At 40.1% G+C, this 25048-nt stretch overlaps 2 protein-coding genes across 5 annotated transcripts; both read left to right on the top strand.

The window, feature by feature from the left end:
- The first annotated feature begins 1860 nt into the window (after positions 1 to 1860).
- LOC127619655 (eukaryotic translation initiation factor 4 gamma 1-like) lies at positions 1861 to 6672 on the top strand. Its single transcript, XM_052092615.1, has 5 exons — positions 1861 to 1987; positions 3547 to 4188; positions 4302 to 4511; positions 6102 to 6581; positions 6637 to 6672. The coding sequence occupies exons 2-5, from the start codon at positions 3586 to 3588 to the stop codon at positions 6670 to 6672; spliced, it is 1329 nt and encodes a 442-aa protein (XP_051948575.1). The 5' UTR covers positions 1861 to 1987; positions 3547 to 3585.
- On the top strand, positions 6664 to 18218 carry LOC127619557 (titin-like). Of its 4 annotated transcripts, none has more exons than XM_052092417.1 (17): positions 6664 to 6743; positions 6857 to 7066; positions 7220 to 7423; positions 7629 to 7766; positions 7997 to 8233; positions 8699 to 8803; positions 8886 to 9000; positions 9085 to 9173; positions 9384 to 9896; positions 10010 to 10207; positions 10405 to 10608; positions 10814 to 10951; positions 14520 to 14756; positions 15227 to 15331; positions 15414 to 15528; positions 15613 to 15701; positions 15912 to 18218. In XM_052092417.1, the coding sequence occupies exons 1-17, from the start codon at positions 6684 to 6686 to the stop codon at positions 18180 to 18182; spliced, it is 5028 nt and encodes a 1675-aa protein (XP_051948377.1). In that variant the 5' UTR covers positions 6664 to 6683; the 3' UTR covers positions 18183 to 18218. The 4 variants fall into 4 exon arrangements, with proteins under 4 accessions (XP_051948377.1, XP_051948378.1, XP_051948379.1 ...); XM_052092418.1 differs by lacking the exon at positions 14520 to 14756 and adding an exon at positions 11186 to 11422; XM_052092419.1 differs by lacking the exons at positions 14520 to 14756; positions 15227 to 15331 and adding exons at positions 11186 to 11422; positions 11893 to 11997.
- The last annotated feature ends 6830 nt before the right edge of the window (positions 18219 to 25048 follow it).

Raw genomic sequence — 25048 nt, 5'->3', positions numbered from 1 at the left:
GGGGTAGCACAGAACTACTGTATTTAATGTTATGTATTGACAATAATTGTTTCTTGTTTGAATTCATCATTCTGGTGATTAGTGTTCCCCTAGTTTGGGACTTTAGACCTTCTATAAAAAAACTTCCTCCCAGCCATTACCAAATGTTTAAAATAAAAATGTTTGATAGCTCTATTGCATAATGGAGAATATAGTAGGTTTGAAGTTTGACTTTAAACCAATTTAACACCAATTAGCTGTTAAAAGTGACAAAAAAACAAAACAAACAAAAGCAACATCATAGATAAAGCCTACAATTTGTAAATAAAAGGTCAAGAGTATAATTTATTTATGCAGCAATGCATGCAGGTATTCATTGATTTATATTTGTAATTCTACAGCACAATACTGTTAAATCACAGCAATACTGTACAATCACAGTTAATCTTGTTACTTCTGTCGTATATATCTACTGTAATTTTACAGTACCAGTCTGTGTTTTTACAGAACGATTGTAATATATGATTTACAGTCCTTTTGTTTTTTATAATATCTTACTACCAGAGTTGCAGTAATTTTACAGATCATTTTTAATAGTGCAGTCATTATAAACAAAACAATGAAAGAAACAAAAACTTCAAAGATAAGCTACAAAAAAATCAAACTACTGTTTTGACAAAACAGATTATTTAAAGAATACATTCCATAAATTGACAGCACGACCCGATCAGACATAAAAAATAAATAATATGCCAGTGTGGTTTTATTGTGTTCAGTTGTTTACCAAAGTGCTATTACACAAATATAATGATTTTGGAATTTTTATTTTAGAGGATAAATTCACCAATAACATAAGTTATTCATAAATTATTCTGAATCAAGCCAGTTTTGAACTAGGTGTTTGAAACCACTGTTAAAGAAAACACACATTTGTGTTTGTATGCATGTGTGTGTGTTTAAAATGGTTGAGTAATACTAAACAGGAAGCAGTCATAAATGCTTTTAATTTATCACTTTATGAGTGTGTGCTTCTTGTATCATAGATTACCATCAAAGATCCCATGCAGGGAGGGAAAGACATTACGGAGGCCATATTGTCAGGGACCTGGAAATTAAGCCCACCTGAACCACTGCAGCCAGAAGTCTCCTTCGGCCTGCAAACGGATCCCAGTGTGGGAGCCTCCATGCCTGCCTCAGCAGTTGAGGCAGAAGAACCCTCTGGCCCCTCGGCTGAGCGTGAGCCAGAGAGTTCAGTGCAGTCCTTACCATTGAGCCTTTTTGCTTCAGGTCAGCCTGAAGAGGCTCCGATAGAGATGGTAGAATTCTCAGGCCCCTCAGCTGAGTCTGAGCCTGCACCAGAGCCAGAGTGCTCAGAGCCGCTCTCAGCTCTGAGCCTGTATGTGTCTCCAGCCCAGCCCAAGAAGGCAGCGGTAGAGGCAGAACACTTCTCTGGCCCCTTACCTGAGCCCGAGCCCTCAGGTCCAAGCATGTCCACTTCCCCTGCGCAGCCTGAGATGACAGCAGTAGAGGCAGCAGAACCTACAAGCCCCTCTGTGCAGATCACACCACCATCTGCAGAGAGCAATAGGAAATATGATAGAGATTTCCTCTTGAGTTTACAGTTCATGCCTCAATGTCTGCAGAAGCCAGAGGGTCTTCCAAATGATCCTATTATTTTGGACAAGGTCAGTCATTCTTACAGAGTAATGCTCCAACATATCAAATATTTCCTTGAAAGTGTTTCATTTAAAGTGGGAGACCTAATAGACATCTGCTTCATTGATTGACTGCTTTACAGGCGAATGAATGTCAACTGCCCATGTGTCCGGTGGATTGGCCAACAAAGTCCAGAGGCAAAAAATCTGGCTGTAAGAAAAGGCGTCAAGCACCTGGATGCAAAAGAATCAGTGTGCAGCTGGACTGTGATGTGGAGCTAAATAGATCTGCAAATGCATGGAAGCCTGGTCTGAAGTTGGCGGTTGAGGATCCAGAGGCCCAGAAAACTGAGGTGTGTTCCAGATAGATAGATAGATAGATAGATGGATAGATGGATAGATGGATAGATAGATGGATGTCATACTTTTTACTCCTGTGAATATTCTCAGAAGTTTATTTTTGAAAGCCAATTTCTATATAGGCTCATACCTTAAAGTCTTGGCTACAAGAAGTTATGGAACATTTTCACAGCTATTGTCCAGCAAAAATGATACAGGTCACTGAATACATGTTGACCCAATAGCAGAGCAAGTTGTCAAAGTTGGATCCTGCCTTTACAGTAAATCGTACATTACAGGCTTTTCAGCAAAACACAAGCAATAAAACACACTGTAACAAATTGCTGTAGTTTTACAATAATATCCAGTGTTCTATAAATTAGTCTGTTATTGTATTTTGCTATGAATTCTGGTAGTTGTTGTCCAGTCTTGAAAGTTAATTGTAGAATTTATGGCAAAGTCTTAGAAAAGTAACTGTTTATTTGAAAACAAAATTGTAACACCAGCACTGAACTAGAGATTTTTCTGATTAAATGTTGGGGTAGCACAGAACTACTGTATTTAATGTTATGTATTGACAATAATTGTTTCTTGTTTGAATTCATCATTCTGGTGATTAGTGTTCCCCTAGTTTGGGACTTTAGACCTTCTTTAAAAAACTTCCTCCAAGCCATTACCAAATGTTTAAAATAAAAATGTTTGATAGCTCTATTGCATAATGGAGAATATAGTAGGTTTGAAGTTTGACTTTAAACCAATGTAACACCCAATTAGCTGTTAAACGTGACAAAAAACAAAACAAACAAAAGCAACATCATAGATAAAGCCTATAAGTTGTAAATAAAAGGTCAACAGTATAATTTATTTATGCAGCAATGCATGCTGGTATTCATTGGTTTATATTTGTAATGCTACAGCACAATACTGTTAAATCACAGCAATACTGTACAATCACAGTTAATCTTGTTACTTCTGTCGTATATATCTACTGTAATTTTACAGTACCAGTCTGTGTTTTTACAGAACGATTGTAATATATGATTTACAGTCCTTTTGTTTTTTATAATATCTTACTACCAGAGTTGCAGTAATTTCACAGTAATTTTACAGATCATTTTTAATAGTGCAGTCATTATAAACAAAACAATGAAAGAAACAAAAACTTCAAAGATAAGCTACAAAAAAATCAAACTACTGTTTGACAAAACTGAATATTTAAAGAATAATTTCCATAAATTGACAGCACGACCCGATCAGATATATATATATAAAATAAATAAATGCCAGTGTGGTTTTATTGTGTACAGTTGTTTACCAAAGTGCTATTACAAAAATATAATGATTTTGGAATTTTTATTTTAGAGGATAAATTCACCAAAAACATAATTTATTCATAAATTATTCTGAATCAAGGCAGTTTTGAACTAGGTGTTTGAAACCACTGTTAAAGAAACACACATTTGTGTTTGTATGCATGTGTGTGTGTTTAAAATGGTTGAGTAATACTAAACAGGAAGCAGTCATAGATGCTTTTAATTTATCACTTTATGAGTGTATGATTCTTGTCTCATAGATTACCGTCAAAGATCCCAAGCAGGGCAGGAAAGACATTATGGAGGCCATATTTTCAGGGACCTGGAAATTAAGCCCACCTGAACCACTGCAGCCAGAAGTCTCCTTCGGCCTGCAAACGGATCCCAGTGTGGGAGCCTCCATGCCTGCCTCAGCAGTTGAGGCAGAAGAACCCTCTGGCACCTTTGCTGAGTGTGAGCCAGAGAGTTCAGTGCAGCCCTTACCATTGAGCCTTTTTGCTTCAGGTCAGCCTGAAGAGGCTCCGATAGAGATGGTAGAATTCTCAGGCCCCTCAGCTGAGTCTGAGCCTGCACCAGAGCCAGAGAGCTCAGAGCCGCTCTCAGCTCTGAGCCTGTATGTGTCTCCAGCCCAGCCCAAGAAGGCAGCTGTAGAGGCAGAACACTTCTCTGGCCCCTTACCTGAGCCCGAGCCCTCAGGTCCAAGCATGTCCACTTCCCCTGCCCAGCTTGAGATGACAGCAGTAGAGGCAGCAGAACCTACAAGCCCCTCTGTGCTGATCACACCACCATCTGCAGAGAGCAAGAGGAAATATGATAGAGATTTCCTCTTGAGTTTACAGTTCATGCCTCAATGTCTGCAGAAGCCAGAGGGTCTTCCAAATTATCCTGTTATTTTGGACAAGGTCAGTCATTCTTACAGAGTAATGCTCCAACATATCAAATATTTCCTTGAAAACGTTTCATTTAAAATGGGAGACCTAATAGGTATCTGCTTCATTGATTGACTGTTTTACAGGCGAATGAATGTCAACTGCCCATGTGTCCAGTGGATTGGCCAACAAAGTCAAGAGGCCAAAAATCTGGCTGTAAGAAAAGGCGTCAAGCACCTGGATGCAAAAGAATCAGTGTGCAGCTGGACTGTGATGTGGAGCTAAATAGATCTGCAAATGCTTGGAAGCCTGGTCTGAAGTTGGCGGTTGAGGATCCAGAGGCCCTGAAAACTGAGGTGTGTTCCTTCTCTCTGTCTTGAGCCAAATACACATTTCAACCAACTTTTAGATAGATAGATAGATGGATGGATGGATGGATAGATAGATGGATGTCATACTTTTTACTCCTGTGAATATTCTCAGAAGTTTATTTTTGAAAGCCAATTTCTATATAGGCTCATACCTTAAAGTCTTGGCTACAAGAAGTTATGGAACATTTTCACAGCTATTGTCCAGCAAAAATGATACAGGTCACTGAATACATGTTGACCCAATAGCAGAGCAAGTTGTCAAAGTTGGATCCTGCCTTTACAGTAAATCGTACATTACAGGCTTTTCAGCAAAACACAAGCAATAAAACACACTGTAACAAATTGCTGTAGTTTTACAATAATATCCAGTGTTCTATAAATTAGTCTGTTATTGTATTTTGCTATGAATTCTGGTAGTTGTTGTCCAGTCTTGAAAGTTAATTGTAGAATTTATGGCAAAGTCTTAGAAAAGTAACTGTTTATTTGAAAACAAAATTGTAACACCAGCACTGAACTAGAGATTTTTCTGATTAAATGTTGGGGTAGCACAGAACTACTGTATTTAATGTTATGTATTGACAATAATTGTTTCTTGTTTGAATTCGTCATTATGGTGATTAGTGTTCCCCTAGTTTGGGACTTTAGACCTTCTATAAAAAAACTTCCTCCCAGCCATTACCAAATGTTTAAAATAAAAACTTTTGATAGCTCTATTGCATAATGGAGAATATAGTAGGTTTGAAGTTTGACTTTAAACCAATTTAACACCAATTAGCTGTTAAAAGTGACAAAAAAACAAAACAAACAAAAGCAACATCATAGATAAAGCCTACAAGTTGTAAATAAAAGGTCAACAGTATAATTTATTTATGCAGCAATGCATGCTGGTATTCATTGGTTATATTTGTAATTCTACAGCACAATACTGTTAAATCACAGCAATACTGTACAATCACAGTTAATCTTGTTACTTCTGTCGTATATATCTACTGTAATTTTACAGTACCAGTCTGTGTTTTTACAGAACGATTGTAATATATGATTTACAGTCCTTTTGTTTTTTATAATATCTTACTACCAGAGTTGCAGTAATTTCACAGTAAGTTTACAGAACATTTTTAATAGTGCAGTCATTATAAACAAAACAATGAAACAAACAAAAACTTCAAAGATAAGCTACAAAAAAATCAAACTATTGTTTTGACAAAACAGATTTTTTTAAAGAATACATTCCATAAATTGACAGCACGACCCAATCAGACATAAAAAAATAAATAAAATGCCAGTGTGGTTTTAATGTGTTCAGTTGTTTACCAAAGTGCTATTACAAAAATAGAATGATTTTGGAATTTTTATTTTAGAGAATAAATTCACCAATAACATAGGTTATTCATAAATTATTCTGAATCAAGGCAGTTTTGAACTAGGCATTTGAAACCACTGTCAAAGAAAACATTCATTTGTGTTTGTATGCATGTGTGTGTGTGTTTAAAATGGTTGAGTAATACTAAACAGGAAGCAGTCATATATGCTTTTAATTTATCACTTTATGAGTGTATGCTTCTTGTCTCATAGATTACCGTCAAAGATCCCAAGCAGGGCAGGAAAGACATTATGGAGGCCATATTTTCAGGGACCTGGAAATTAAGCCCACCTGAACCACTGCAGCCAGAAGTCTCCTTCGGCCTGCAAACGGATCCCAGTGTGGAAGCCTCCATGCCTGCCTCAGCAGTTGAGGCAGAAGAACCCTCTGGCCCCTCGGCTGAGCGTGAGCCAGAGAGTTCAGTGCAGCACTTACCATTGAGCCTTTTTACTTCAGGTCAGCCTGAAGAGGCTCCAATAGAGGTGGTAGAATTCTCAGGCCCCTCAGTAGAGTCTGAGCCTGCACCAGAGCCAGAGTGCTCAGAGCCGCTCTCAGCTCTGAGCCTGTATGTGTCTCCAACCCAGCCTGTGAAGGCAGCGGTAGAGGCAGAACACTTCTCTGGCCCCTTACCTGAGCCCGAGCCCTCAGGTCCAAGCATGTCCACTTCCCCTGCCCAGCCTGAGATGACAGCAGTAGAGGCAGCAGAACCTACAAGCCCCTCTGTGCAGATCACACCACCATCTGCAGAGAGCAAGAGGAAATATGATAGAGATTTCCTCTTGAGTTTACAGTTCATGCCTCAATGTCTGCAGAAGCCAGAGGGTCTTCCAAATTATCCTATTATTTTGGACAAGGTCAGTAATTCTTACAGAGTAATGCTCCAACATATCAAATATTTCCTTGAAAATGTTTCATTTAAAGTGGGAGACCTAATAGGTATCTGCTTCATTGATTGACTGCTTTACAGGCGAATGAATGTCAACTGCCCATGTGTCCAGTGGATTGGCCAACAAAGTCCAGAGGCCAAAAATCTGGCTGTAAGAAAAGGCGTCAAGCACCTGGATGCAAAAGAATCAGTGTGCAGTTGGACTGTGATGTGGAGCTAAATAGATCTGCAAATGCTTGGAAGCCTGGTCTGAAGTTGGCCGTTGAGGATCCAGAGGCCCAGAAAACTGAGGTGTGTTCCTTCTCTCTGTCTTGAGCCAAATACACATTTCATCCAACTTTTGGATAGACAGACAGATAGATAGATAGATGGATAGTGAGAGAGAGAGAGAGAGAGAGAGAGAGAGAGAGAGATTGAGTGATACATTGATTTTGTTTTATGTAGGAACTCCTGCGTAAGTTCCGGAGCCTCCTCAACAAAATGACTCCAGAAAAATTTGACCAGCTGATGATGAAGCTGACCGACCTCCATCCATCCATCGACACAGAGGAGCGACTGACGAGTGTCACAGAGCTGGTGTTTGAAAAATCCATCAGCGAACCAAGCTTCTCTGGCACATACGCCAGTATGTGTCTCTCTCTGGCCCCGGTGAGTCAAACGTTTACCTAATATTTGATCTACAAATCCACACTTATGGTATAGAAGTTCAGTGGGTCAGTGGGCTTCTAAATCAATGAATGAAAAGTTATCTAGAATTGATTTTATTTCCAAAATACTAAATGTGTTTAGCTCAGAACACAGCATGAACATTTCACATACTAATGTCAGTTGTTTTTGCATACTGTGTTTGTAGTGGAAAACACAAATGACTGGTCAACCAAAGATGAAGGTCAGTTTCAAGGCCCTGCTCGTTTGTTGTTGTTGGAAGGAGTTTTTGTATAATGACAAGCCCTTGGCCCTGAAACAAAAAGAAATGGAGGCAGCTTCATCAGTAAGTGCTAAACATTTAAAGTACCTTTATAAATGTTCTTAATAAAAAAAAGACATTGTATTTTGTTTCTAATGTTACTATTCTTAATCATCTTAACTGTATCATCAATAATTATAGACATCTAAAACTCAATTAGAAATATTATCTTTCTCTGAAGAGGTACTAACAATGACACAAACTATGTTTTACAAAATGTGCAAATTAATAAAATACATAACTTTCTGTCTAAGGCTGGCGAACAGGAAAGGCTGAAGGAAGAGTTAAAAGAGGCAAAGAACAAGACCCACAGACGCTCAATGGGAACCATCTGCTTCATGGGTGAGCTGTTTAAACAGGGGATGCTTACAGAGGATAATATGCATGAGTGCATATTGAAGTTGGTCAAACAGCATGACGAGGGGTCACTTGAACAACTCTGTAAGCTGCTCAGTTCTGTGGGCCAAGACCTGGATGCTGAAAAAGCAAAGGTGAGTCCAGGATCAGTCCAGGGTACATGTGGATTAAACTTGACCATGTATTTTTAGGGAAGTGCCAGGCAGACATCAGTTACTCTGTGTCAGCAGACAGTGTTGGGATCTGAAATGTAATATGGTACTGATTACAAATTCCACAACTAAAACTGTAATCAGTTATGTAATATTTTATGTCACACTGTTTAGGTAATGTAATTTATTATTTTTGGATGACTTTTTGCCTGTTTTGATGAAAATCTAATGTTAAGTGTATTAATTGTACCAAGTTACATGGCTGTAGTAAACTTAAAATCAAACAACAATTTGTATTATTTTTACGCACATGTAATATAATTAAAAGTATTTGATTTATGTAGTTTGATTAAATAATTTAGATTACTTGATGGTCTGTTGACATATCATTGTCCCATTTGAAGCTTGTGAATATGGAGGAATGTTCTGTTGTTTTTTCACTTTCAGTCAAAAATGGATGGATACTTCAGCCAGTTGGAGCAAATGGTCGTGGAGCGAAAAACAACATCACGCATTCGCTTCATGATCCATGACATTATTGACCTGCGACTGGTAAGTTTGTGAGTGTTTCCAATAGTGAAGGTGTGTGGAACTCAAGGAAGCAATTGTTAGTTTTGTTCTCCCCTTCTCTCAGAACAACTGGGTGTCTCGGAGAAGTGCTCTGGGTCCCAGGACTCTTCAGCAGGTCCATGAGGAGGCCAAAAAGCAAGAGCAGGTGGAAAAGAAGGCCCTTCATAGGATGAGAAAAGGTTAGAGGAAGAATTCTGCTTTTGTCAGATCTTCCTTATCAATCTGTACCTCATTGATAGCAATGTTTTTTCTTCATGTTCCAGTGGTGCAGAGAGAGGAGACCTGGAGCTCTGTGTATTCGTTGGACAACAACAAGACCACATTGGTCAATGATGTTCCCAGGACTTCCAAGGTAGAGTCCAGTCGTCATATCTGAAACCATGAAATGTCCTGCATATCTGTGGTTGTGTTTTAGAAATTAGATTATTTTCACTTATCTTTTGTGTCTTTGAGTGCAAAGATGTTGCATTTTGTTTTCATGTAATGTATCACTTTATCTTAAACATATTTAAGGAAGCTCTGCAAGTGACACCTTACATGTCATGAATTATGTACTTTGCAGATTGCTAGCTTATGCAGCTCAGAGGCAGCAGGCCTCTCTCCTGAACCCTCAACACTGAAACCAGAGAACTCAGAGGAGCCCTCCGAACAAGAATCAGAGGAGGCTTCCACACCAGCAACAGAGGAGCCCTCCGCACCACAACCAGAGGAGCCTTCCGCACCAGAACCAGAGGAACCCTCCCCACAGCAACCAGAGGAGCCCTCCACACAAGAACTAGAGAAGCCCTCTGTACTACAACCAGAGGAGCTCCGCGAGAATGCAGCTGTAGAGGCAGAACACCTCTCTGGAGCCTTACCTGAGCCCTCAGGTTTAAGCATGTCCAATTCCCCTGCCCAGCCTGAGATGACAGCAGTAGAGGCAGCAGAACCTACAAGCCCCTCTGTGCCGATCACACCACCATCTGCAGAGAGCAAGAGGAAATATGATAGAGATTTCCTCTTGAGTTTACAGTTCATGCCTCAATGTCTGCAGAAGCCAGAGGGTCTTCCAAATTATCCTATTATTTTGGACAAGGTCAGTCATTCTTACAGAGTAATGCTCCAACATATCAAATATTTCCTTGAAAATGTTTCATTTAAAGTGGGAGACCTAATAGGTATCTGCTTCATTGATTGACTGCTTTACAGGTGAATGAACTTCAACTGCCCATGTGTCCAGCTAAGTCCAGAGGCAAGAAATCTGGCTGTAAGAAAAGGCGTCAAGCACCTGGATGCAAAAGAATCAGTGTGCAGCTGGACTGTGATGTGGAGCTAAATAGATCTGCAAATGCATGGAAGCCTGGTCTGAAGTTGGCCGTTGAGGATCCAGAGGCCCAGAAAACTGAGGTGTGTTCCTTCTCTCTGGCTTGAACCAAATACACATTTCAACCAACTTTTGGATAGATAGGTAGAGAGAGAGAGAGAGAGAGAGAGTGTGTGAGTTGGTGACTGATTGATTGATTGATTCAGTGATTGATTGATGGATTCATTCATTAATTGATTCATTGATTGATTCAGTGATTCATTGATTTTGTTTTATGTAGGAACTCCTGCGTAAGTTCCGGAGCCTCCTCAACAAAATGACTCCAGAAAAATTTGACCAGCTGATGATGAAGCTGACTGACCTCCATCCATCCATCGACACAGAGGAGCGACTGACGAGTGTCACAGAGCTGGTGTTTGAAAAATCCATCAGCGAACCAAGCTTCTCTGGCACATACGCCAGTATGTGTCTCTCTCTGGCCCCAGTGAGTCAAACATTTACCTAATATTGGGTCTACAAATCCACACTTATGAAATAGAAGTTCAGTGGGTCAGTGGGCTTCTAAATCAATGAATGAAAAGTTATCTAGAATTGATTTTATTTCCAAAATACTAAATGTGTTTAGCTCAGAACACAGCATGAACATTTCACATACTAATGTCAGTTGTTTTTGCATACTGTGTTTGTAGTGGAAAACACAAATGACTGGTCAACCAAAGATGAAGGTCAGTTTCAAGGCCCTGCTGGTTCGTTATTGTTGGAAGGAGTTTTTGTATAATGACAAGCCCTTGGCCCTGAAACAAAAAGAAATGGAGGCAGCTTCATCAGTAAGTGCTAAACATTTAAAGTACCTTTAAAAATGTTCTTAATAAAAAAAGACATTGTATTTTGTTTCTAATGTTACTATTCTTAATAATCTTAACTGTATCATCAATAATTATAGACATCTAAAACTCAATTAGAAATATTATCTTTCTCTGAAGAGGTACTAACAATGACACAAACTATGTTTTACAAAATGTGCAAATTAATAAAATACATAACTAAATTTTCTGTCTAAGGCTGGCGAACAGGAAAGGCTGAAGGAAGAGTTAAAAGAGGCAAAGAACAAGGCCCACAGACGCTCAATGGGAACCATCTGCTTCATGGGTGAGCTGTTTAAACAGGGGATGCTTACAGAGGATAATATGCATGAGTGCATATTGAAGTTGGTCAAACAGCATGACGAGGGGTCACTTGAACAACTCTGTAAGCTGCTCAGCTCTGTGGGCCAAGACCTGGATGCTGAAAAAGCAAAGGTGAGTCCAGGATCAGTCCAGGGTACATGTGGATTAAACTTGACCATGTATTTTTAGGGAAGTGCCAGGCAGACATCAGTTACTCTGTGTCAGCAGACAGTGTTGGGATCTGAAATGTAATATGGTACTGATTACAAATTCCACAACTAAAACTGTAATCAGTTATGTAATATTTTATGTCACACTGTTTAGGTAATGTAATTTATTATTTTTGGATTACTTTTTGCCTGTTTTGATGAAAATCTAATGTTAAGTGTATTAATTGTACCAAGTTACATGGCTGTAGTAAACGTAAAATCAAACAAAAATTTGTATTATTTTTATGCACATGTAATGTAATATAATTAAAAGTATTTGATTTATGTAGTTTGATTAAATAATTTAGATTATTTGATGGTCTGTTGACATATCATTGTCCCATTTGAAGCTTGTGAATCTTGAGGAATGTTCTGTTGTTTTTTCACTTTCAGTCAAAAATGGATGGATACTTCAGCCAGTTGGAGCAAATGGTCGTGGAGCGTAAAACAACATCACGCATTCGCTTCATGATCCATGACATTATGGACCTACGACTGGTAAGTTTGTGAGTGTTTCCAATAGTGAAGGTGTGTGGAACTCAAGGAAGCAATTGTTAGTTTTGTTCTCCCCTTCTCTCAGAACAACTGGGTGTCTCAGAGAAGTGCTCTGGGTCCCAGGACTCTTCAGCAGGTCCATGAGGAGGCCAAAAAGGAAGAGCATGTGGAAAAGAAGGCCCTTCATAGGATGAGAAAAGGTTAGAGGAAGAATTCTGCTTTTGTCAGATCTTCCTTATCAATCTGTACCTCAATGATAGCAATGTTTTTTCTTCATGTTCCAGTGGTGCAGAGAGAGGAGACCTGGAGCTCTGTGTATTCGTTGGACAACAACAAGACCACATTGGTCAATGATGTTCCCAGGACTTCCAAGGTAGAGTCCAGTAGTCATATCTGAAACCATGAAATGTCCTGCATATCTGTGGTTGTGTTTTAGAAATTAGATTATTTTCACTTATCTTTTGTGTCTTTGAGTTTAAAGATGTTGCATTTTGTTTTCATGTAATGTATCACTTTATCTTAAACATATTTAAGGAAGCTCTGCAAGTGACACTTTACATGTCATGAATTATGTACTTTGCAGATTGCTAGCTTATGCAGCTCAGAGGCAGCAGGCCTCTCTCCTGAACCATCAACACTGAAACTAGAGAACTCAGAGGAGCTCTCCACATCAAAACATGAGGGAAGACCACAACCAAAGGGCTCCAAACAGCCTTCTACACCACAGCCAGAGGGCTTAGAGGGCACACCACATCAGGAGGGTTCAGAGGAGCCCTCCGAACAAGAATCAGAGGAGGCTTCCACACCAGCAACAGAGGAGCCCTCCACACCACAACCAGAGGAGCCCTCCACACCACAACTAGAGGAGCCCTCCGCACCACAACCAGAGGAGCCCTCCGCACCAGAACCAGAGGATCCCTCCACACAAGAACTAGAGAAGCCCTCTGTACTACAACCAGAGGAGCTCAGCGAGAATGCAGCGGTAGAGGCAGAACACCTCTCTGGACCCTTACCTGAGCCCTCAGGTCCAAGCATGTCCACTTCCCCTGCCCATCCTGAGATGACAGCAGTAGAGGCAGCAGAACCTACAAGCCCCTCTGTGCCGATCACACCACCATCTGCAGAGAGCAAGAGGAAATATGATAGAGATTTCCTCTTGAGTTTACAGTTCATGCCTCAATGTCTGCAGAAGCCAGAGGGTCTTCCAAATTATCCTATTATTTTGGACAAGGTCAGTCATTCTTACAGAGTAATGCTCCAACATATCAAATATTTCCTTGAAAATGTTTCATTTAAAGTGGGAGACCTAATAGGTATCTGCTTCATTGATTGACTGCTTTACAGGCGAATGAACTTCAACTGCCCATGTGTCCAGCTAAGTCCAGAGGCAAGAAATCTGGCTGTAAGAAAAGGCGTCAAGCACCTGGATGCAAAAGAATCAGTGTGCAGCTGGACTGTGATGTGGAGCTAAATAGATCTGCAAATGCTTGGAAGCCTGGTCTGAAGTTGGCCGTTGAGCATCCAGAGGCCCAGAAAACTGAGGTGTGTTCCTTCTCTCTGGCTTGAGCCAAATACACATTTCAACCAACTTTTGGGTAGATGGATAGATAGATAGATAGATAGAGAGAGAGAGTGTGTGAGTGAGTGACTGATTGATTGATTGATTCAGTGATTGATTGATGGATTGATTGATTAATTCATTAATTGATTCATTCAGTGATTCAGTGCTTTTGTTTTTTGTAGGAACTCCTGCGTAAGTTCCGGAGCCTCCTCAACAAAATGACTCCAGAAAAATTTGACCAGCTGATGAAGAAGCTGACTGACCTCCATCCATCCATCGACACAGAGGAGCGACTGACGAGTGTCACAGAGCTGGTGTTTGAAAAATCCATCAGCGAACCAAGCTTCTCTGGCACATACGCCAGTATGTGTCTCTCTCTGGCCCCAGTGAGTCAAACATTCACCTAATATTGGGTCTACAAATCCACACTTATGGTATAGAAGTTCAGTGGGTCAGTGGGCTTCTAAATCAATGAATGAAAAGTTATCTAGAATTGATTTTATTTCCAAAATACTAAATGTGTTTAGCTCAGAACACAGCATGAACATTTCACATACTAATGTCAGTTGTTTTTGCATACTGTGTTTGTAGTGGAAAACACAAATGACTGGTCAACCAAAGATGAAGGTCAGTTTCAAGGCCCTGCTGGTTCAGTTATTGTTGGAAGGAGTTTTTGTATAATGACAAGCCCTTGGCCCTGAAACAAAAAGAAATGGAGGCAGCTTCATCAGTAAGTGCTAAACATTTAAAGTACCTTTAAAAATGTTCTTAATAAAAAAAGACATTGTATTTTGTTTCTAATGTTACTATTCTTAATAATCTTAACTGTATCATCAATAATTATAGACATCTAAAACTCAATTAGAAATATTATCTTTCTCTTAAGAGGTACTAACACTGACACAAACTATGTTTTACAAAATGTGCAAATTAATAAAATACATAACTAAACTTTCTGTCTAAGGCTGGCGAACAGGAAAGGCTGAAGGAAGAGTTAAAAGAGGCAAAGAACAAGGCCCACAGACGCTCAATGGGAACCATCTGCTTCATGGGTGAGCTGTTTAAACAGGGGATGCTTACAGAGGACAATATGCATGAGTGCATATTGAAGTTGGTCAAACAGCATGACGAGGGGTCACTTGAACAACTCTGTAAGCTGCTCAGTTCTGTGGGCAAAGACCTGGATGCTGAAAAAGCAAAGGTGAGTCCAGGATCAGTCCAGGGTATATGTGGATTAAACTTGACCATGTATTTTTAGGGAAGTGCCAGGCAGACATCAGTAACTCTGTGTCAGCAGACAGTGTTGGGTTCTGAAATGTAATATGGTACTGATTACAAATTCCACAACTAAAACTGTAATCAGTTATGTAATTTTTTATGTCACAATGTTTAGGTAATCTAATTTATTATTTTTGGATGACTTTTTGCCTGTTTTGATGAAAATCTAATGTTAAGTGTATTAATTGTACCAAGTTACATGGCTGTAGTAAACTTAAAATAAAACAACAATTTGTATTATTTTTACGCACATGTAATGTAATATAATTAAAAGTATTTGATTTATGTAGTTTGATTAAATAATTTAGATTACTTGATGGTCTGTTGACATATCATTGTCCCATTTGAAGCTTGTGAATATGGAGGAATGTTCTGTTGTTTTTTCACTTTCAGTCAAAAATGGATGGATACTTCAGCCAGTTGGAGCAAATGGTCGTGGAGCGTAAAACAACATCACGCATTCGCTTCATGATCCATGACATTATGGACCTACGACTGGTAAGTTTGTGAGTGTTTCCAATAGTGAAGGTGTGTGGAACTCAAGGAAGCAATTGTTAGTTTTGTTCTCCCCTTCTCTCAGAACAACTGGGTGTCTCGGAGAAGTGCTCTGGGTCCCAGGACTCTTCAGCAGGTCCATGAGGAGGCCAAAAAGGAAGAGCAGGTGGAAAAGAAGGCCCTTCATAGGATGAGAAAAGGTTAGAGGAAGAATTCTGCTTTTGTCAGATCTTCCTTATCAATCTGTACCTCAATGATAGCAATGTTCTTTCTTCATGTTCCAGTGGTGCAGAGAGAGGAGACCTGGAGCTCTGTGTATTCGTTGGACAACAACAGGACCACAGTGGTCAATGATGTTCCCAGGACTTCCCAGGTAGAGTCCAGTAGTCATATCTGAAACCATGAAATGTCCTGCATATCTGTGGTTGTGTTTTAGAAATTAGATTATTTTCACTTATCTTTTGTGTCTTTGAGTGCAAAGATGTTGCATTTTGTTTTCACGTAATGTATCACTTTATCTTAAACATATTTAAGGAATCTCTGCAAGTGACACCGTACATGTCATGAATTATGTACTTTGCAGATTGCTACTTTTTTGAGCTCAGAGGCAGAAGGCCTCTCTCCTGAACCCTCAACACTGAAACCAGAGAACTCAGAGGAGCCCTCCGAACAAGAATCAGAGGAGCCTTCGACACCAGCAACAGAGGAGCCCTCCATATCACAACCAAAAGAGCCCTCCACACCACAGCCAGAGGTGCCCTCCACCTCACAACCAGAGGAGCCCTCCACCTCACAACCAGAGGAGCCCTCCGCACCACAATCAGAGGAGCCCTCCGCACCACAATCAGAGGAGCCCTCCACACCACAATCAGAGGAGCCCTCTGCACCACAATCAGAGGAGCCCTCCGCACCACAATCAGAGGAGCCCTCCGCACAACAACCAGAAGAGCCCTCCGCACCACAACCAGAGGAGCCCTCCATACCAGCACTAGAGGAGCCCTCTGCACCAGCACTAGAGGAGCACTCTGCACCAGAAACAGAGGACCCCTCCATACCAGCACCAGAGGAGCCCATCACACAAAAACTAGAGGAGCCCTCCATACCAGCACCAGAGGAGCTCTCTGCATCAGAACCAGAGGACCCCTCCACACTACAACTAGGGGAGCCCTCCACACAAGAACTAGAGAAGCCCTCTGTATCAGCACTAGAAGAGCCCTCCGTACTACAACCAGAGGAGATCTCTGTACCACAATCAGACGAGCCCTCCACACAAGAACTAGAGGAGCCCTCCGTACCAGCACTAGAAGATCCCTCTGTGCTACAACCAGAGGAGCGCTCTGTACCACAAACAGAGGAGCCCTCTGTATCACAAACAGAGGAGCCCTCTGTACCACAAACAGAGGAGTCCTCCACACAAGAACTAGAGCAGCCCTCCACAACACAATCAGAGGGGCCCTCCACACAAGAACTAGAGGAGCCCTCCGCACCACAACCAGAGGAGCCCTCTGCACCAGAACCAGAGGAGCCCTCTGCACCAGAACCAGAGGAGCCCTCCACACCACAACCAGAGGAGCCCTCCGCACAAGAACTAGAGAAGCCCTCTGTATTAGCTCTAGAAGAGCCCTCTGTACTACAACCAGAGGAGCTCTCTGTACCACAACCAGAGGAGCCCTCCACACAAGAACTAGAGGAGCCCTCCGTACCAGCACTAGAAGATCCCTCTGTACTACAACCAGAGGAGCCCTTTGTACCACAAACAGAAGAGCCCCCCACACATGAACTAGAGCAGCCCTCCACAACACAACCAGAGGAGCCTTCCACACAAGAACTAGGGAAGCCCTCCATACCAGTACCAGATTGTCTCTCCATACCACAACTAGAGGAGCCCTCTACACAAGAACTAGAGGAGCCCTCTGTACCACAACCAGAGAATCCCTCCGCACCACAACCAGAGGAGCCCTCCATACCAGAACCAGAGGAGCCCTCCGCACCACAACCAGAGGGGCCCTCCACACAAGAACTAGAGAAGCCCTCTGTATTAGCACTAGAAGAGCCCTCTGTACTACAACCAGAGGAGCTCTCTGTACCACAACCAGAGGAGCCCTCCACACAAGAACTAGAGGAGCCCTCCGTACCAGCACTAGAAGATCCCTCTGTACTACAACCAGAGGAGTCCTGTGTACCACAAACAGAGGAGCCCTCCACACAAGAACTAGAGCAGCCCTCCACAACACAACCAGAGGAGCCCTCCGCACAAGAACTAGGGAAGCCCTCCATACCAGTACCAGATTGTCCCTCCATACCACAACCGGAGGAGCCCCCTACACAAGAACTAGAGGAGCACTCTGTACCACAACAAGAGGATCCCTCCGCACCACAACCAGAGGAGCCCTCTATACCAGAACCAGAGGAGCCCTCCGCACCACAACCAGAGGGGCCCTCCATACCAGAACCAGAGAAGCCCTCGGCACCAGAACCAGAGGAGTCATCTGTACTAGCACCAGAGGAGCCCTCTGCAGCAGAACCAGAGGAGCCCTATGTACCAGCACCAGAGGAGCCCTTAACAGCTCAGTCAAATGAGCCCTGCTCACAAGAACTAGAGGGCTCAGAAGAACGGGTAGAACAACCATCAATACCCTTAGCTGAGCCCTCAACAAAAGCACCAGAGGTCTCAGAGCTTGCTAAGAGTTTTTCCACATCATCCACCCAGACTGAAGGAAACTATGAGGAAGAAGAAAATGGGAGGAGCTGTAACTGTAGGAATAGGAAGTGGAATTGTGTAATAGACCAGCTTACAGTGGGGGTGGTGATAATCAAAGCCATTTCCTTTATTTTAAAGGCAATATTTTTTTAGTGAACATTTAATGGTGCATTGTATAAAAAATTATAATTTGTGGTGCAAATAAAAATAAACAAAAATAAAAATGTATTCTTTATTTATCCATCAGTGACAATACACATTAATACACATCAATACACATCACACTGTGATATACTACTGTATCTTCCCTAAAGGCAAGTGTTGGTCATCACAGTTGACTCTTGGTAAAACATTAAATGTTCTATTACAATATACCATATTTTACATCAGTTTACTACATATTTTCATAAAATCTCACCAGATCAGGATGTAGGTAATACACAGATATGATGGGTTCATTTAGATGTCAAACAGTACTGCAGAATCATTCTGCAAGTTATTTCTTTTCAAATAAAGCAGCTACCCAATCCCTGGTGCTAAAACATCAAAAGTAAACGCACCTGACAAATCGCAGAAACCACCAAAACAGTATTAGACATTAAACACTTTCAGTAATGTCAACATTAAAAATAAAAACTGCTTCCATGACACAATGCATCCTGGGTAACTCCAGCCATGTATATTATATAGTATAGTAGATAGTAAATAATATAATGTACTATAAAATACACTATGTACAGGTAGTATGGGACATACTATTAATTGTGGGGTTCAACTCAAGTATCCATATAAGACACATATTAGACAAACTTTCTCTTAAAAATATACAGTACTTTTTAAAAAAGCATTAGTTTTCAAATCCATAATGACATTTTCAGTGAAGTAGTCATATTTACACAACATTTGCTTAAAGCACTAAGGGTTTTTTCTGCCGAGACAGAAACATTGTTGATAGTTTGAACAGACTGAGACAGACCAAATCTCAGATGATGAAGAGAGAACAGATTGTTGGCTTAAACAGACTCCACCTGCCTTCGAAAAACTACTAACCAAACACAACATCACTTACCATTGTATACGTGGCTACAGTGAGAACTTCTGTTCGCAAGCTTCTTCCATAATCACATTTTATCTTTCCATTAATACAAAGATACAGCTTTAGAATACAATGTATTGTTTACTACCATATTATTGATCATAACTCAATCATTGGCATACAGTTCACAGCAATCCATTTCACAAGTGAATTTGTCAATCATTTGGAGATTTATTATGAGGGCTTGTTTAAGGAACTGTCAATGTACACCTGCGTCAGACATGCTTGTGTAGCGTCATTAACATAACATTTTTAGGTCACTGTGTCAAGTTAAATACATTTTAATACTTAGAACACATCTTGAGATCTCTTAGTTTGGATTTACGCTCCATCAAGTGTTTTGAACGCAAGAACATAACGCATGTTTGCGTTGTGCTGTCTGCTGAAGGGTTGTTTTGTTCACTATATAAACTGTGCGTTGCTCATATAGCTGAAGTTTCACATACTGCCCTCTGGAGTAAACAGGTGGTACCACAAGCTTGCATTTCTCAGGACTCCTCCTTATTATGGTCTGGGGGCATTGCGATTAACACAAAACAACACTTTATTTTTTTATAAAATTAATCGCATTGAATTAACGCGTTAAATCGACAGCCCTACATGAAATACTATTGCAAAGTTGACATGTCTTATGGGGTGACATGCTCTACTCCATCTAAAACGATTTTAAACAGCATTTTGCTATTTTAAATGTTATTTTGGAGATTTTATGTCAATTACATGGAATATTGATACTTTTAAAAAAAATTGTTTTTTTGCACTGCAGGACTATGAACAAGTGAAATCAATAATTAATTCAAATGTTGACAATCTAAATAGAAATGGTGTCCAGTTACAGGAAATATAGATTAACAATCGTACAGTATATATATATATATATATACAACAGTCATCATCACTGAGGGTATGGAGAACACAGGCTCCCGACTACATTTTTTCATCAAAACCCCTGTTCAACTGCACATCCAGGGGGATCGGACATGTCATTCAAGCCGAGATGAGCCACCCTCCCCCAGTGGATAAAGACCCTGGGTGAACAGCAGAGCAGTCAATTTACATTTGTATGGGAAAAAAGTGAACAGAAGCATTCTGTAAAAGTAAGTAAAAGTTTATTTCCATTGCAACATTTCAAATTGCAATGCTCTTTTCAAATTGTTTATAAAATGCATAAATATATATGGAATGCATTATAATATATATTCCCAAATAATACAAAAATTATATCTTCATGTATATTTTGATTTATGTGGTGTTTTATACATTGAAATATAAACAAATTGTGTGTTTTGAACCACTTTGATCATTGGTTTACGGAGTTACTACAAGTGCTCTATTGGCGCCTCCAAGTGGCCTTATTTGAGTTTTGGTCATATCGACTTCAAAATTATGTCAGACCTTCATCAGACACGTGGCTTGGTATCAAATGTGTTTTTGGGGCACTGCACATATTCTTGCATATAAAAAAAACCAAACCCAAAAAAAACAATTATTTTATAAATACAGTGACTTTGCAGTCTTATAATTTGCGGTCACTATTAAAATATTTGAATGGCTCTAACTACTTTTTTATATTACAATGATTCATTTTTACTCCTGAATAACAAATGTCTAAGTGTCTACTTTCAAACGAGCCCAATTTTGTGTTTGTAGACAAAAGGGCTCAAGAACTGGAAGAGTTTTACTGTCGTTTTCAAGCTCATGCACAAAAAGAGACCGGATGTTTAGAGGTTACAATTGCAGGTTACCACTATTACAGTGCAGATTTGACACTTAAACCAGCGGTGAGTGTCTGCCATAAACTTTACTCTTTCAAGACGTTCAATATACGCTGATATAGCAAACCAGTGAACACATTTTTCTTTTAGACTTATTTATGATTTTGTCGGAACACATCTGGAACACATCTGCTTCCTCAAACGGGAGGAAAAATGTTTGAATGTGCCATTCCAGAGCACACTCCTCAGTACATGCTCTCTTTATTACAGCCATAATTCTCACACATATGAGTGACAGAATGCAAAATCCACAGAGTTCAGGCAGTTCTGAACCCTAAAAGCCCTCCATTTACCTGTCTTGAATGTTCTCCGAAAGGTACACGTGCTGGCAGAAATATGTTAAAATAAAGAACAGAACAATTGCTGTCAGCAAAAGCAAAACAGAAATGGTTTGGCTACAACTGTCTCTTTTACTTCCATTTAAGTCTGTGTTTCCATTTTAGCATCATAGGGTTAAATAGTCTTAAAGTTTATTGTTTGGATTAAGTGAATGGAACCTGTAAGCAATTTGAGGATAATGGAAATGTCTGGAAAATGAAGTCATGCTACAGCTGTTTAATTGGAACATTTTATGAAAGCATGTGAGCTGAACTATTTAAAAGAAATGCTCACTGCAAATAGCTTGTTTAGGTATATGAGCCATCCTTTAATCTTAGCATAAATGTGGAAATTAAAATCATGTGAATCACTTTAAAACAGACAGCAGTTTTTATGGTTTTATGTGATCTATCAACTGTCACCCTTTTACAGATGTGACTGTACAGCAACATCTTTCTGAAAGCTTCATGATATACTTTGGGAAGTATTTATACAACTTGATACTCTTTTTAAACAGCGTTGCGAGACAGATAGAGCGACAGATGTTTCTAAATTTAAGTGTGTCATAACCAACATTTTATTTTTGACCACTTTGCTGTTTCTCTCTATCTCCTCTATCTATAAGCAAACTAATGAAATGAATAGATACAACATTCAGTTTTGATAAGACAATAGTCACAGCCCTTAAAAAAAAAAATAGCAATTTTACATACTTGCATGTCCAAAAATGTAATCAATAGAAAATCTGTATTCTTAATATGTCAAGTATTTTCTATGTTCATGTAATCCTGTTTGTTACACATGGAACTGACTTTAAAGGGGCCATGACATGCCTTTTTTTATTATTTAGTATGTTCCTTGATGTTCACTTATAATATTAGTAAAGATTTTTTTTACAGGGGCGGGGGAGACCCCTTCTGTTCCCCAAGAACGCGGCGGGGTGTTCCGTCCACCAGGGGCTGGAGGTCTGCCTCCGATCCGCCCAGAGAGGTGTGGCTGTTGTCCGTTAGAGGGTGCAGGGTGGCCGAGGAACAAGCTATGGCTTATCAGAAAACTGGCGAGTACATTTTTTTTTCTCTCCTCTCTCTCTCTCTCACTGCCGCTCAGTGTTGGCCTTTTGGCGGGGTACTACGCTGTTACAGGAAGTACCCCCCCCATTTAATTATTTCTGTTTCCCTCCCCTTGTCCACTCCCTCGTCCAGACGGGGCAAAAGGCACGCCCCTCCCCAGGGAAAGAGGGGGTGTACGTCATACCGGGGGCTCCCCTGCCTGAGAGAACGAGGGAGGAATGTAGGCAAGGCGGAGGGCGGGGCCGGGTCGTGATTATACACACCCGGTGAAAGCATATGGGCTTACAGGGTTTAAAGCCGCAACCCTCTAGTTGCCAGCCATGATCTTTAACTGCTTGCACACCACCATCATTGGTTGTACTAGGAATGAAAATTAACAGATATACACAGTCCTTCCTTCAGAAATCAAACTAAATATAGTTGCATAAGAGACTTATGTACAAAATGAATGAGTTTCATTTTAGACAACCTTATATTCAGTTGGAAAGAGGAACAAAAAAACAAAACAAAAAAACACAAAACAATCAGACTATATTGAGCCCTTTGGAATTCAGCAGATAATATTTTTTCCAGAATGTCTGCAGTTTATTTTTCTGTGTACTATTTTCCATAATGAAAAAGCATGCACATTATTCATAATCTTAGTATGAATACGAACCAACTGTGGTATGTTTAAAAGAGATCTTGCTATCATAAAAAAAAGAGTGGTGAAGCACCTTTAAAGGGGAAGCAAACATTTATTTGAACTTTTCATGGTATGCCAGGGCCCATCTTCAGATTTGGACAGCTGGGCCTGAGGCTAAATTACATTCATTACATTTTCCCATTCAAAGGAAGAGCAGACTTGTGTGCATGTTTTTATAATCTCATAGAGCAAAGATATAAACCACCACATACTGCTTTTGGTGTTTTACTTGATCTGGGAGCTGTTATATCATCACACAGATGTTAAGAGGTGTTACTACAACAGATTAGAAGAGGTCTTTATCTCCATCTTACTGATTATTTAGGAACAAAGTCCAGCAGCTCTACCAGTATGAAGACTACTATACTATAATGATAATATTGAATGGGATTCCAAAGCAGCATTAGTTGTTGTTTTTGTTAGGCTAAATTTGAGATGACATTGTGCCCTGTGAATGTATCCTGTTTGTTACTATTAAATTGCATTTCTTTGCCATGTTCTACGTCTGTCTCAGATATGTATCCCTTTGGCTGTGTGTTCACTGGAAATTATGTTTCATCCTTAACTTTCATGTACACCTTTGTTCATTTTCCACCTTTACAAGGTATGTTCAACACATGCTACCTACATATTGACCCAACTTTTTTTTAATAGTTTGGAGCTGGCAACAATTTTAGTTGACTCACTGATAACCTGATAACAGTAAATGAGAATGTCCATGATAGCATTCTGGGTTCCAGGAGAAAGTGGCTGCAATGGTTTCCAGTGGAAGACTACACCAAACCCAGTATGTGTGCACCACCAGATGTGAGCTCCCATTAAACATATATTGGTTTCATTAAACATATATCTCAACCCAAAGAAAATGCTAACTCATTCTTCACCCAATTAAGAGTAAACTGATAAGACAGTGTGAGGTTATTTTTAGTAGGGATGGGCATTCATCAATAATTTGGTATTCTAATATTTTAGCTCATAAAAAAACGAATATTTGAATATTCTATTATTTAAATGAAGGTACTTAATCAGAAAGAGACATTGTAAAATATTTTTTTTAGTAATAAAGGTTGCGTCACCATTAAAAAAACAAGCTTCAAATTATAATCAAAACAAGCTTATATCTGTCAGTTTGTCTCCACAGTGTTCAAGGACTCTTATTTTGAAGCTTTCTCCTGCACTACATTTCCCAGTATCCACTGCCCTAATCACTTCTTGTTATCCCCACCTGTATGCCATTCCCTCATTAAGTTTCCAAGTGTATATATACCGACTAGTTTTGTCTAGTAGTTGTCAGTCCTTGAATGGTAAAGTTTGAATGTTAATGTTAGGATTTAGTGGTTGTTTCCATGCCAGCGTATGTTCCACTCCAACGTTAGTGATTAAATGTTCCTACCCCTGCGTCTCCTCTTAACTCCTTGGGCACCAGGTGTTACAGAAGGACTGACCGATACTAAGGATTATGGATTCATTTCATCCATACCAACTTGAGCATGGAGCCAACAGCTTTATTCCTGGATCTTCCCCTACTGGAGTATTCAACCAGGTTCCTTTGGCTTGCTGCTACTACAGACTTTTCAGATAAGTACCTCAAGCCCATGTATGGTATGGGGTTAAATTACTATCATGCGACAGTGCTTCCTGAGGTGGGGAATCTTTCCCTGATTGAGCATGTTGATGCCACTCTGATCCTCCATTGACCCTCACTACCCTCCTTCTCCATCGTAACTCATCTCCCAGTTCTCTTCTCACCTACAGGGTTATGGCGTGATCTCCGAGCCTTCCATGGCCCGTGTCTCCGAGCCTTCCACTGCATGCAACTCCCCTGAAGTGTGTGTGTGTGTGTGTGTTGCATCTTCTCTTGACTCCTTGGGCACCAAGATTTACAATATCATGTCCTGTTTTTTATTTAAACAATGAAAACCAAAAAATGGAATGAAAGCATTTAAGCTCACGCAAAACAAAGAAAATTAAACTGATGCAGTAAACGTACAGGACAATATAAACACTCGGCATATAATAGTTCTCATGTTTATATTGTATAATGTTTTTGTTGAGAAACAAGCATATCCACGTGC

Source organism: Xyrauchen texanus, chromosome 26, assembly GCF_025860055.1.
Source record: "Xyrauchen texanus isolate HMW12.3.18 chromosome 26, RBS_HiC_50CHRs, whole genome shotgun sequence".
NCBI lineage: Eukaryota > Metazoa > Chordata > Actinopteri > Cypriniformes > Catostomidae > Xyrauchen > Xyrauchen texanus.
Note: the sequence above shows the minus strand (reverse complement) of the source record. Positions and strands in the feature narration are given on the sequence as shown.

Bases quoted from the DNA above. Each gene is read 5' to 3' on its own strand.
- LOC127619655 (XM_052092615.1), top strand. From the start codon at position 3,586: ATGGAGGCCATATTTTCAGGGACCTGGAAATTAAGCCCACCTGAACCA. The intron at 4,189-4,301 runs GTCAGTCATTCT...ACTGTTTTACAG, and splicing joins ATCCTGTTATTTTGGACAAG to GCGAATGAATGTCAACTGCC. The intron at 6,582-6,636 runs GTAGAGGCAGCA...CACCATCTGCAG, and splicing joins CCCAGCCTGAGATGACAGCA to AGAGCAAGAGGAAATATGAT.
- LOC127619557 (XM_052092417.1), top strand. From the start codon at position 6,684: ATGCCTCAATGTCTGCAGAAGCCAGAGGGTCTTCCAAATTATCCTATT. The intron at 8,804-8,885 runs GTAAGTTTGTGA...CCCTTCTCTCAG, and splicing joins ACATTATTGACCTGCGACTG to AACAACTGGGTGTCTCGGAG. The intron at 14,757-15,226 runs GTGAGTCCAGGA...TTTCACTTTCAG, and splicing joins TGGATGCTGAAAAAGCAAAG to TCAAAAATGGATGGATACTT.